The following is a 13,815-nucleotide window of genomic DNA, read 5'->3' on the forward strand; positions in this document are numbered from 1 at the left end:
ATTTATGCGTCAGGGCGTGACGTCGGGACGCCGGGGCTTCGCGTTTCCCCGGCTCTCCTCAGTCGCTTTGCGCAGCCGTTCGTCTTTTCGTCTCCTTTAAGCGAAGGAGGAGAATATAACTAATTTTAAAACTTTATTTATTAATCGTCGTTCCTAAATCGTCTCGTCTTGATAGAGTTTAAAAAATATATATATATCTTTTTTATAAATTATAAAAAAAAAATCTCCTCACGCTCCACCACACACACGCTCCACCACACGCACACCACACACGCACCAACATACTCACTTTACCTCACAGTTTGTAAACAGTTGGCAGTTTAACAATAATAATAGTTATTATTATTATTAAATCGTCGGCGTTGTTAAATCGTCTCGTCTTGGTACAGTTTAAAAAAAAAATTGACATTTGTAAATACAACTAAGAAAAATATTCTCCTCGCACACAACGTAGTTTAAAAAAAAATAGTACTAACAACAACAATTAGAATAATCGTTAATACTAATAATGATGATAAAGAACGGCGTCTCGGCGGCATCGGCGGCGGCTGCGAGCGGCGCGGACTCCGAGTCGCGAGGCCGCCCCGTGCGGGTCTGGTGCGACGGTTGGTGAGTCGCGATTATCGCCGCCGTCACGATTATCGCAGTCACACGATTATCGTCGTCACCCTCACGATTATCGTCACGATTATCGTCGTCACTCACAATTATCGCCGTCGTCACTCACGATTATCGTCGTCGCGATTATCGTCTTCACACTCACGATTATCGTCGTTTGCGCGATTATCGTCACACTCACGATTATCGTCGTCGCGATTACCGTCGCGATTATCGTCACACTCGCGATTATCTTCACCGTCACGGTTTATCGTCGTACTCACGATTATCGTCGTCACGATTATCGTACTCACGATTATCGTCGTCCCCGTCGCGTTTATCGTCACGCTCGCTATTATCGTCGTCACGATTATCGTCGTCTTCACGATTATCGTCGTCTCCGTCACGATTATCGTTGTCACTCACGATTATCGTCCGTCGCGGGTCTCATTAACGTGATTTATTCACGACGCCGAAGGGTGATTGGTCAGTTGCAGCGTGATTAGCATAATTTAATCAACCTCATTGGTGATCGCACGCCGGATTGGTTGACATGGTGTGCGTATTAACATAAATGCGTCTTTGGCCTTCTGTCTAAATTAACATAATTAATGCTGAGGTCACCTCCCATCGGGCTCTATGTCAATCACTTGAGACTCACTGCTCCCATAGAGCTCAGTGAATAGATGAGTGGGTGGGTGAGTGAGTGAGCTGGTGAGTTAGCAGGTGGATGAATGGGTGGGTGAGTGAGTGAGTGAGCTGGTGAGTGAGTGAGCAGGTGGATGAATGAGTGAGCTGGTGAGTGAGTGAGCAGGTGGATGAGTGAGTGGATGAATGAGTGAGTGAGGGAGTGAGCTGGTGAGTGAGTGAGCTGGTGGATGAGTGAGTGGATTGCTGAGTGAGCTGGTGAGTGAGTGAGTGGGTGAGTGAGCAGGTGGATGAGTGGGTGGGTGAGTGAGTGATCTGGTGGATGAGTGAGTGGGTGGGTGAGTGAGCTGGTGAGTGAGTGGGTGGGTGAGTGAGTGGTGAGTGAGTGGGTGGGTGAGTGAGTGGTGAGTGAGCTGGTGAGTGAGTGGTGAATGAGTGAGCTGGTGAGTGAGTGAGCAGGTGGATGAGTGAGTGAGTGGGTGAATGAGTGAGCTGGTGAGTGAGGGAGTGAGCAGGTGGATGGGTGGGTGAGTCGCTGAGTGAGTGGATGAATGAATGAGTGAGCTGGTGAGTGAGTGAGCTGGTGAGTGAGTGAGCAGGTGAGTGAGTGAACTGGTGGATGAGTGGGTGAGTCGCTGAGTGAGTGGATGAATGAATGAGTGAGCTGGTGAGGGAGTGAGCTGGTGAGTGAGCAGGTGGATGAGTGGGTGGATGAATGATTGAGCTGGTGAGTGAGGGAGTGAGCTGGTGAGTGAGTGAGCAGGTGGGTGAGTGGGTGAGTGAGTGGATGAATGGATGAGTGAGCTGGTGAGTGAGCTGGTGAATGAGTGAGCTGGTGAGTGAGCAGGTGGGTGAGTGAGTGGATGAATGAATGAGTGAGCTGATGAGTGAGTGAGCAGGTGGATGAGTGAGTGAGTGGATGAATGAGTGAGCGAGTGAGTGAGCTGGTGAGTGAGTGAGTGAGCTGGTGAGTGAGTGAGCTGGTGAGTGAGTGAGCAGGTGGATGAGTGAGTGGGTGAGTGAGTGAGTGGATGAATGAGTGGGTGAGTGAGTTTTGAGTGAGTGGTGAGTGAGTGAGCTGGTGAGTGAGTGAGTGAGCTGGTGAGTGAGTGAGCAGGTGAATGAGTGAGTGGATGAATGAGTGAGCGAGTGAGTGAGTGAGCGAGTGAGTGAGCTGGTGAGTGAGTGAGCAGGTGGATGAGTGAGTGGGTGAGTGAGTGGATGAATGAGTGGGTGAGTGAGTCACTCACTCTGGTTCTCACCCGCAGCTATGACATGGTTCACTTTGGCCACGCCAATCAGCTGAGGCAGGCCAAGGGGATGGGAGACTACTTGGTGGTGGGAGTCCACACGGATGGTGAGCCGCTCACCCACACGCTCACCCACTCACTCACCCACACGCTCACCCACTCACTCACCCACACGCTCCCTCACCCACACGCTCGCTCACCCACACGCTCACTCGCTCACCCACTCGCTCACCCACTCACTCACCCACACGCTCACTCGCTCACCCACTCGCTCACCCACACGCTCACTCACCCACTCGCTCACCCACACGCTCGCTCACCCACACGCTCACCCACTCGCTCACTCACACGCTCACTCGCTCACCCACACGCTCACTCGCTCACCCACTCGCTCGCTCACCCACATGATCACTTGCTCACCCACTCGCTCACTCACACGCTCTCTCACTCATATACTCACTCATCTACACGCTCACTTGCTCATCCACACGCTCACCCACACTCACCCAGTGGCTGAGTGAGTGTGTGTATGAGTGAGAGTGTATGACTGAGTGTGTGAGTGAGTGAACGAGTGGGTGAGTGTATGAGTGAGTGCGTGTGTGAGTGAGTGAGTGAGTAAATGAGTGGGTGAGTGTATGAGTGAGTGAATGAGTGAACGAGTGGGTGAGTGTATGAGTGAGTGTGTGTGTGAGTGTGTGAGTAAATGAGTGGGTGAGTGGGTGACTGTATGAGTGAGTGAACGAATGGGTGAGTGTATGAGTGAGTGTGTGTGTGAGTGAGTGTGTGAGTGGGTGAGTGTATGAGTGAGTGTATGAGTGAGTGAACGAGTGGGTGAGTGGGTGAGTGTATGAGTGAGTGCGTGAATGAGTGAGTGTATGAGTGAGTGAGTGTATGAGTGAGTGTATGAATCAGTGTATGAGTGAGTGTGTGTATGAGTGAGTGAGTGTATGAGTGAGTGTATGAGTGAGTGTGTGTATGAGTGAGTGTATGAGTGAGTGAGTGAACGAGTGTGTGAGTGAGTGTATGAGTGAGTGTATGAGTGAGTGTGTGTATGAGTGAGTGTATGAGTGAGTGAGTGAACGAGTGTGTGAGTGAGTGTATGAGTGAGTGTATGAGTGAGTGTATGAGTGAGTGAACGAGTGTGTGAGTGTAACGGCGCTTGCCCCCCACTCCCCCGTGCCCTCCCCGCCCCCCCCCCCCGCACCCCCCGTGCCCCCCCCCCCCCGCCCCGCCAACCAGCGGAGATTTCTCGCCACAAGGGCCCCCCGGTGTTCACGGAGGCTGAGCGCTACCGGATGGTCCGAGCCATCAAGTGGGTGGACGAGGTGGTGCCTGGGGCTCCGTACGTCACCAGCATCGACACGCTGGACACGCACGGCTGCGCATTCTGTGTGCACGGGGGTGAGTGGCTCGCCCGCTCAGCCATTCACTCGCTTAGCCACTCATTCGCCCGCCCGCCCGCCCTCCCGGCCGCTCACTCACCCGCTCGCTCACTCACCCGCTCAGTCGCTCACCCACCCGCTCACTCGCCCACCCGCTCACTCACCCGCTCGCTCACCCGCTCAGTCGCTCACCCACCCGCTCACTCGCCCTCCCGCTCACTCACCCGCTCACTCACCCGCTCAGTCGCACACCCACCCGCTCACTCGCTCACCCGCTCACCCACGCACCGACTCATTCACTCACCCACCCGCTCACCCACCCGCTCACTCGCTCACCCGCTCACTCACCCACCGACTCATTCACTCACTCACCCACCCACTCACTCACTCGCTCAATTGCTCACCCACCCGCTCACTCACCCGCTCACTCACCCGCTCAGTTGCCCACCCACCCGCTCACTCGCTCAATTACTCACCCACCCGCTCACTCACCCGCTCACTCACTCGCTCAGTTGCTCACCCACCCGCTCACTCACCCACTCACTCACTCACTCACCCACCCGCTCAGTCGCCCACCCACCCGCTCACTCACTCACCCGCACGCTCACTCGCTCGCTCACCCACTCACCCACCCACCGACTCATTCACTCACTCACCCACCCGCTCACTCACCCGCTCACTCACCCGCTCAGTTGCTCACCCACCCGCTCACTCACCCGCTCACTCACTCACCCACCCGCTCACTCACTCACTCACCCGCACGCTCACTCGCTCGCTCACCCACTCACCCACCCACCGACTCATTCACTCACTCACCCACCCGCTCACTCACCCGCTCACTCACTCGCTCAGTTGCTCACCCACCCGCTCACTCACTTACCCGCTCACTCACCCGCTCAATTGCTCACCCACCCGCTCACCCACCCGCTCACTCACTCACCCACCCGCTCACTCACTCACCCGCACGCTCACTCGCTCGCTCACCCACTCACCCACCCACCGACTCATTCACTCACTCACCCACCCGCTCACCCACCCGCTCACCCACCCGCTCACTCACTCGCTCAATCGCTCACCCACCCGCTCACTCACCCGCTCACTCACTCGCTCAGTTGCTCACCCACCCGCTCACTCACTCACTCGCTCAATTGCTCACCCACCCGCTCACTCACTCACCGCTCGCTCACCCACTCACCCACCCACCGACTCATTCACTCACTCACCCACCCGCTCACTCACCCGCTCAGTTGCTCACCCACCCGCTCACTCACCCGCTCACTCACCCGCTCAGTTGCTCACCCACCCGCTCACTCACCCGCTCACTCACTCACCCGCACGCTCACTCGCTCACCTACTCACCCACCCACCGACTCATTCACTCACTCACTCACCCACCCACTCACTCACCCACCCACTCACTCACCCGCTCACTCACTCGCTCAGTTGCTCACCCACCCGCTCACTCACTCACCCGCACGCTCACTCGCTCGCTCACCCACTCACCTACCCACCGACTCACCTACCCACCGACTCATTCACTCACTCACTCACTCACCCACCCGCTCACTCACTCACCCGCACGCTCACTTGCTCGCTCACCCACTCACCCACCCACCGACTCATTCACTCACTCACCCACCCGCTCACTCACCCGCTCACTCACTCGCTCAGTTGCTCACCCACCCGCTCACTCACCCGCTCACTCACTCACCCACCCGCTCACTCACTCACTCACCCGCACGCTCACTCGCTCGCTCACCCACTTACCCACCCACCGACTCATTCACTCACTCACCCACCCGCTCACTCACCCGCTCACTCACTCACCCACCCGCTCACTCACTCACCCGCACGCTCACTCGCTCGCTCACCCACTCACCCACCCACCGACTCATTCACTCACTCACCCACCCGCTCACTCACCCGCTCACTCACTCGCTCAGTTGCTCACCCACCCGCTCACTCACTCACCCGCTCACTCACCCGCTCAATTGCTCACCCACCTGCTCACTCACCCGCTCACTCACTCACCCACCCGCTCACTCACCCACCCGCTCACTCACTCACCGCTCGCTCACCCACTCACCCACCCACCGACTCATTCACTCACTCACTCACCCACCCACCCACTCATTCACTCACCTACTCAATTATTCACTTCCAAGGTGATGATGATGATGGTGGAAGTGATGGTGGTGGTGTTGATGATGGAGGTGATGGTTGTGGTGGTGGTGATGATGACGGTGGTGATGATGGTGGTGATTATGATGATCGTGGTGGTGATGGTAGTGATGATGATGATGGAGGTGATTGTTGTGGTGGTGATGATGATGGTGGTAATTATGATGATCGTGGTGGTGATGGTGGTGATTGTAGTGATGATGATGATGATGGAGGTGATGGTTGTGGTGGTCTTGATAATGATGGTGGTGATTATGATGATCGTGATGGTGATGGGGGTGATGGTAGTGATGATGATGATGGTGGTGGTGATGATGATGGTGGTGGTGATGTTGCAGATGACATCACCCTCACCGTGGATGGGAAGGACACCTACGAGGCTGTGAAGACGGCCGGCAGATACCGGTACATGTCTCCCCGTGTCTCACCGTGTCTCACCGTGTCTCTGTGTCTCTCTGTGTCTCACCTTGTCTCACCGTGTCTCACTGTGTCTCACCGTGTCTCTGTGTCTCTCTGTGTCTCACCGTGTCTCTGTGTCTCTCTGTGTTTCACCGTGTCTCTCTGTGTCTCACCGTGTCTCTCTGTGTCTCTCTGTGTCTCACCGTGTATCTCTGTGTCTCTCCGTGTCTCACCGTGTCTCCCCGTGTCTCTCTGTGTCTCTCTGTGTCTCACCGTGTCTCTCTGTGTCTCTCCGTGTCTCACCGTGTCTCACCGTGTGTCTCCCCATGTCTCTCCGTGTCTCACCGTGTCTCCCCATGTCTCACCGTGTCTCTCCGTGTCTCTCTGTGTCTCACCTTGTCTCTCTGTGTCTCACCGTGTCTCCCTATGTCTCCCCGTGTCTCACCGTGTCTCTCCATGTCTCACCGTGTCTTCCCATGTCTCTCCGTGTCTCACCGTGTCTCCCCGTGTCTCCCCGTGTCTCCCCGTGTCTCACCGTGTCTCTGTGTCTCTCTGTGTCTCACCGTGTGTCTCCCCATGTCTCTCCGTGTCTCTCCATGTCTCTCTGTGTCTCCCCATGTCTCTCCATGTCTCTGTGTCTCTGTGTCTCACCTTGTCTCACCGTGTGTCTCCCCATGTCTCTCTGTGTCTCTCCATGTCTCCCCGTGTCTCTGTGTCTCACCGTGTCTCTGTGTCTCTGTGTCTCACCGTGTCTCACCGTGTCTCACCGTGTCTCACCGTGTCTCACCGTGTCTCACCGTGTCTCCCCATGTCTCTCCATGTCTCTCCATGTCTCACCGTGTCTCCCCATGTCTCCCCGTGTCTCCCCGTGTCTCACCGTGTCTCTGTGTCTCTCTGTGTCTCACCTTGTCTCTCTGTGTCTCACCGTGTCTCTCCATGTCTCACCGTGTCTTCCCATGTCTCCCCATGTCTCTCCATGTCTCACCGTGTCTCTCTTCTGTCTCTCTGTGTCTCTCTGTGTCTCCCCATGTCTCTCCATGTCTCACCGTGTCTCCCCATGTCTCTCCGTGTCTCACCGTGTCTCCCCATGTCTCTCCGTGTCTCACCGTGTCTCACCGTGTCTCCCCGTGTCTCTCTGTGTCTCTCTGTGTGTCTCCCCATGTCCCTCCGTGTCTCCCCATGTCTCTGTGTCTCTCTGTGTCTCTCTGTCTACCCCGTGTCTCACTGTGTGTCTCCCCATGTCTCCCCATGTCTCTCTGTGCCTCTTCCGTGTCTCCCCGTGTCTCTCTGTGTCTCTCTGTGTGTCTCCCCATGTCTCCCCGTGTCTCTCTGTGTCTCTCTGTGTGTCTCCCCATGTCTCTCCGTGTCTCCCCATGTCTCTCTGTGTCTCTCTGTGTCTCAACGTATCTCACCGTGTCTCTCTGTGTCTCACCGTGTCTCTCTGTGTCTCTCTGTGTCTCACCGTGTCTCTCCATGTCTCACCGTGTCTTCCCATGTCTCCCCGTGTCTCCCCGTGTCTCTGTGTCTCTCTGTGTCTCTCTGTGTCTCACCGTGTCTCACCTTGTCTCACTGTGTCTCTCCGTGTCTCTCCATGTCTCACCGTGTCTTCCCATGTCTCCCCGCGTCTCCCCGTGTCTCACCGTGTCTCACCGTGTCTCTGTGTCTCTCTGTGTCTCACCTTGTCTCACCGTGTGTCTCCCCATGTCTCTCCGTGTCTCTCCATGTCTCTCCGTGTCTCCCCATGTCTCTCCATGTCTCACCGTGTCTCCCCATGTCTCTCCGTGTCTCACCGTGTCTCCCCATGTCTCTCCGTGTCTCACCGTGTCTCACCGTGTCTCCCCGTGTCTCTCTGTGTCTCTCTGTGTCTCTCTGTGTGTCTCCCCATGTCCCTCCGTGTCTCCCCATGTCTCTGTGTCTCTCTGTGTCTCTCTGTCTACCCCGTGTCTCACTGTGTGTCTCCCCATGTCTCCCCATGTCTCTCTGTGCCTCTTCCGTGTCTCCCCGTGTCTCTCTGTGTCTCTCTGTGTGTCTCCCCATGTCTCCCCGTGTCTCTCTGTGTCTCTCTGTGTGTCTCACCGTGTCTCACCGTGTCTCTCTGTGTCTCACCGTGTCTCTCTGTGTCTCTCTGTGTCTCACCGTGTCTCTCCATGTCTCACCGTGTCTTCCCATGTCTCCCCGTGTCTCCCCGTGTCTCTGTGTCTCTCTGTGTCTCCCCATGTCTCTCCGTGTCTCACCGTGTCTCCCCATGTCTCACCGTGTCTCTCCGTGTCTCTCTGTGTCTCACCGTGTCTCCCCATGTCTCCCCGTGTCTCACCGTGTCTCTCCATGTCTCACCGTGTCTTCCCATGTCTCTCCGTGTCTCACCGTGTCTCCCCGTGTCTCCCCGTGTCTCCCCGTGTCTCACCGTGTCTCTGTGTCTCTCTGTGTCTCACCGTGTGTCTCCCCATGTCTCTCCGTGTCTCTCCATGTCTCTCTGTGTCTCCCCATGTCTCTCCATGTCTCTGTGTCTCTGTGTCTCACCTTGTCTCACCGTGTGTCTCCCCATGTCTCTCTGTGTCTCTCCATGTCTCCCCGTGTCTCTGTGTCTCACCGTGTCTCTGTGTCTCTGTGTCTCACCGTGTCTCACCGTGTCTCACCGTGTCTCACCGTGTCTCCCCATGTCTCTCCATGTCTCACCTTGTCTTCCCATGTCTCCCCGTGTCTCCCCGTGTCTCACCGTGTCTCTGTGTCTCTCTGTGTCTCACCTTGTCTCTCTGTGTCTCACCGTGTCTCTCCATGTCTCACCGTGTCTTCCCATGTCTCCCCATGTCTCTCCATGTCTCACCGTGTCTCTCTTGTGTCTCTCTGCGTCTCTCTGTGTCTCCCCATGTCTCTCCATGTCTCACCGTGTCTCCCCATGTCTCTCCGTGTCTCACCGTGTCTCACCGTGTCTCCCCATGTCTCTCCGTGTCTCACCGTGTCTCACTGTGTCTCCCCGTGTCTCTCTGTGTCTCTCTGTGTCTCTCTGTGTGTCTCCCCATGTCCCTCCGTGTCTCCCCATGTCTCTGTGTCTCTCTGTGTCTCTCTGTCTACCCCGTGTCTCACTGTGTGTCTCCCCATGTCTCCCCATGTCTCTCTGTGCCTCTTCCGTGTCTCCCCGTGTCTCTCTGTGTCTCTCTGTGTGTCTCCCCATGTCTCCCCGTGTCTCTCTGTGTCTCTCTGTGTGTCTCCCCATGTCTCTCCGTGTCTCCCCATGTCTCTCTGTGTCTCTCTGTGTCTCACCGTGTCTCATCGTGTCTCTCCGTGTCTCCCCATGTCTCTCTGTGTCTCTCTGTCTCACCGTGTCTCATCGTGTCTCTCCGTGTCTCCCCATGTCTCTCTGTGTCTCTCTGTGTCTCACCGTGTCTCACTGTGTCTCCCCTGTGTCTCACTGTGTGTCTCCCCATGTCTCTCTGTCTCCCCATGTCTCTCTGTGTCTCTCTGTCTACCCCGTGTCTCACTGTGTGTCTCCCCATGTCTCCCCATGTCTCTCTGTGTCTCTTTCGTGTCTCTCCTGTGTCTCCCCGTGTCTCACTGTGTGTCTCCCTGTGTGTCTCTCCGTGTCTCTCCGTGTCTCCCCGTGTCTCACTGTGTCTCTCCGTGTCTCTCCGTGTCTCTCTGTGTCTCCCCGTGTCTCCCCGTGTCTCACTGTGTCTCTCCGTGTCTCTCCATGTCTCTCTGTGTCTCCCCGTGTCTCACTGTGTCTCACCGTGTCTCCCCGTGTCTCCCCGTGTCTCCCCCGTGTCTCTCCGTGTCTCTCCGTGTCTCCCCGTGTGTCTCACCGTGTCTCTCCGTGTCTCTCCGTGTCTCCCCGTGTCTCTCTGTGTCTCTCTGTGTCTCTCCGTGTCTCTCCGTGTCTCTCCGTGTCTCTCTGTGTCTCCCCATGTCTCCCCGTGTCTCACTGTGTGTCTCCCCGTTGTCTTTTCGTGTCTCACCGTATACTGTGGTGTAGTGTGGTGTAGTATGCTGTTGTGGTGTAGTGTGGTGCTGTGCTATGGTGTAATGTGCTGTAGTGTGGTGCTGTGCTATGGTGTAATGTGGTGTAGTGTGGTGAACTATTGTGCTGTACTATCTATGGTGTACTGTGTAATTTTCTATGCTGTACTATACTATGCTGATTTGTACTATATTATAGTGTACTGTACTATAGTGTACTATACTATATAGCATATACTATAGTGTACTGTACTATACTATAGTGTAGTACACTATACTATAGTACACTATACTATAGTGTACTATACTATATAGTATATACTATAGTGTACTATATTATAGTGTACTGTACTATAGTGTAGTGTACTATACTATAGTGTACTATACTATATAGTATATACTATAGTGTACTATACTATATAGTGTAGTGTACTATAGTGTACTATACTATATAGTATATACTATAGTGTACTATACTATATAGTATATACTATAGTGTACTATACTATATAGTATATACTATAGTGTACTATACTATATAGTATATACTATAGTGTACTATACTATATAGTATATACTATAGTGTACTATACTATATAGTATATACTAAAGTGTGGTGTACTGTACCATAGTGAACTGTACTATAGTGCAGTGTACTATAGTGTACTGTACCACAGTGTACTGTACTATGGTGTACTGTACCATAGTGTACTGTAGTGTGGTGTACTATAGTGTACTATACTATATAGTATATACTATAGTGTACTGTGCCACAGTGTACTGTACTACGGTGCACTGTACTACAGTGTACTGTACTACAGTGTACTGTGCTCTGCTGTGGTGCTGTGTCAGGGAGTGTCGGCGCACCCAGGGCGTCTCCACCACGGACCTGGTGGGGCGCATGCTGCTAATGACACGCACTCACCACAGTGACCTGGTGAGCAACATCACTCACTCACCCACACACTCACCACAGTGACCTGGTGAGCAACGTCACTCACTCACCCACTCACCCACGCACTCACCACAGTGACCTGGTGAGCAACGTCACTCACCCACGCACTCACCACAGTGACCTGGTGAGCAACATCACCCACTCACCCACTCACTCACCACAGTGACCTGGTGAGCAACATCCATCACTCACCACGCACTCACCACAGCGACCTGGTGAGCAACATCACTCACCCACTCACTCACCACAGTGACCTGGTGAGCAACATCACTCACTCACCCACACACTCACCACAGTGACCTGGTGAGCAACGTCACTCACCCACTCACTCACTCGCTCACCCACTCACTCACTCACCCACTCACTCACCCACTCACTCACGCACTCACCACAGTGACCTGGTGAGCAACGTCACTCACCCACGCACTCACCACAGTGACTTGGTGAGCAACATCACTCACTCACGCACTCACCACAGTGACCTGGTGAGCAACATCACTCACCCACTCACTCACCACAGTGACCTGGTGAGCAGCATCACTCACTCACTCACCCACTCACTCACCCACTCACTCACTCACCCACTCACTCACCCACTCACTCACGCACTCACCACAGTGACCTGGTGAGCAACGTCACTCACCCACGCACTCACCACAGTGACTTGGTGAGCAACATCACTCACCCACTCACTCACCACAGTGACCTGGTGAGCAGCATCACTCACCCACTCACTCAGTCACTCACCCACACACTCACCCACTCACCCACACACCCACACACTCACACACTCACTCACCCACTCACTCACCACAGTGACCTGGTGAGCAGCATCACTCACCCACTCACTCAGTCACTCACCCACTCACTCACCCACTCACTCACCCACACACTCACTCACCCACTCACCCACTCACGCACTCACCACAGTGACCTGGTGAGCAACGTCACTCACTCAGTCACTCACCCACACACTCACCACAGTGACCTGGTGAGCAACATCACTCACTCACCCACACACTCACCACAGTGACCTGGTGAGCAACATCACTCACTCACCCACACACTCACCACAGTGACCTGGTGAGCAACGTCACTCACTCACCCACTCACCCACACACTCACCACAGTGACCTGGTGAGCAACATCACTCACTCACCCACACACTCACCACAGTGACCTGGTGAGCAACATCCATCACTCACCACGCACTCACCACAGCGACCTGGTGAGCAACATCACTCACCCACTCACTCACTCACCACAGTGACCTGGTGAGCAACATCACTCACCCACTCACTCACCCACTCACTCAGTCACTCACCCACTCACTCACTCACTCACCCACGCACTCACCACAGTGACCTGGTGAGCAACATCACTCACCCACTCACTCAGTCACTCACCCACTCACTCACTCACCCACTCACCCACTCACTCACCCACTCACTCACCCACTCACCCACTCACTCACCCACTCACCACAGCGACCTGGTGAGCAACATCACTCACCCACTCACTCAGTCACTCACCCACTCACTCACCCACTCACTCACCCACTCACTCACCCACTCACTCACCCACGCACTCACCACAGTGACCTGGTGAGCAACGTCACTCACCCACTCACTCACTCACCACAGTGACCTGGTGAGCAACGTCACTCACCCACTCACTCACCCACTCACTCACTCACACACTCACTCACTCACCCACTCACTCACCCACTCACTCACTCACCCACTCACTCACCACAGCGACCTGGTGAGCAACGTCACTCACTCACTCACTCACCACAGTGACCTGGTGAGCAACGTCACTCACCCACTCACTCACCCACTCACTCACCCACTCACCACAGTGACCTGGTGAGCAACGTCACTCACCCACTCACCCACCCACTCACCACAGTGACCTGGTGAGCAGCATTACTCACTCACCCACTCACTCACTCACCCACTCACTCACTCACCCACACACTCACTCACTCACCCACACACTCACTCACTCACCCACACACTCACTAACCCACTCACTCACTCACCCACACACTCACTCACTCACCCACACACTCACTCACTCACCCACACACTCACTCACTCACCCACCCGCTCACCCACCCACTCACTAACCCACTCACTCACTCACCGCACACTCACCCACTCACTCACTCACCGCACACTCACCCACGCACTCACTCACCCACTCGCTCACCGCACACTCACCCACTCACCACAGCGACCTGGTGAGCAGCATCACTCACCCACACGCTCACCCACCCACTCACTCACCCACTCACCCACCCGCTCACCCACTCGCTCACCCACTCACTCGCTCACCCACCCACCCACTCGCTCACCCACTCACTCACCCACTCGCTCACCCACTCACTCGCTCACCTACCCACCCATGCACTCATCCACCCACCCAATCACTCACCCACACATTC

At 55.0% G+C, this 13,815-nt stretch overlaps 1 protein-coding gene across 1 annotated transcript in view; it reads left to right on the plus strand.

Moving 5' to 3' along the window:
* The window catches only part of LOC142906912 (ethanolamine-phosphate cytidylyltransferase-like), a 29,053-nt gene continuing 15,238 nt past the window's right edge, over positions 1–13,815 (plus strand). The window contains exons 1-5 of the mRNA XM_076055625.1: positions 1–609; positions 2,514–2,602; positions 3,735–3,896; positions 6,397–6,463; positions 11,264–11,348. Coding sequence (XP_075911740.1) covers positions 509–609; positions 2,514–2,602; positions 3,735–3,896; positions 6,397–6,463; positions 11,264–11,348 — 504 coding nt within the window. The 5' untranslated portion in view covers positions 1–508. The remainder of the gene's footprint in view (positions 610–2,513; positions 2,603–3,734; positions 3,897–6,396; positions 6,464–11,263; positions 11,349–13,815) is intronic.

Source organism: Petromyzon marinus, chromosome 72 (assembly GCF_048934315.1).
Source record: "Petromyzon marinus isolate PM22_M1 ecotype Great Lakes invasive population chromosome 72, UKy_Petmar_22M1.pri1.0, whole genome shotgun sequence".
Lineage (NCBI taxonomy): Eukaryota > Metazoa > Chordata > Hyperoartia > Petromyzontiformes > Petromyzontidae > Petromyzon > Petromyzon marinus.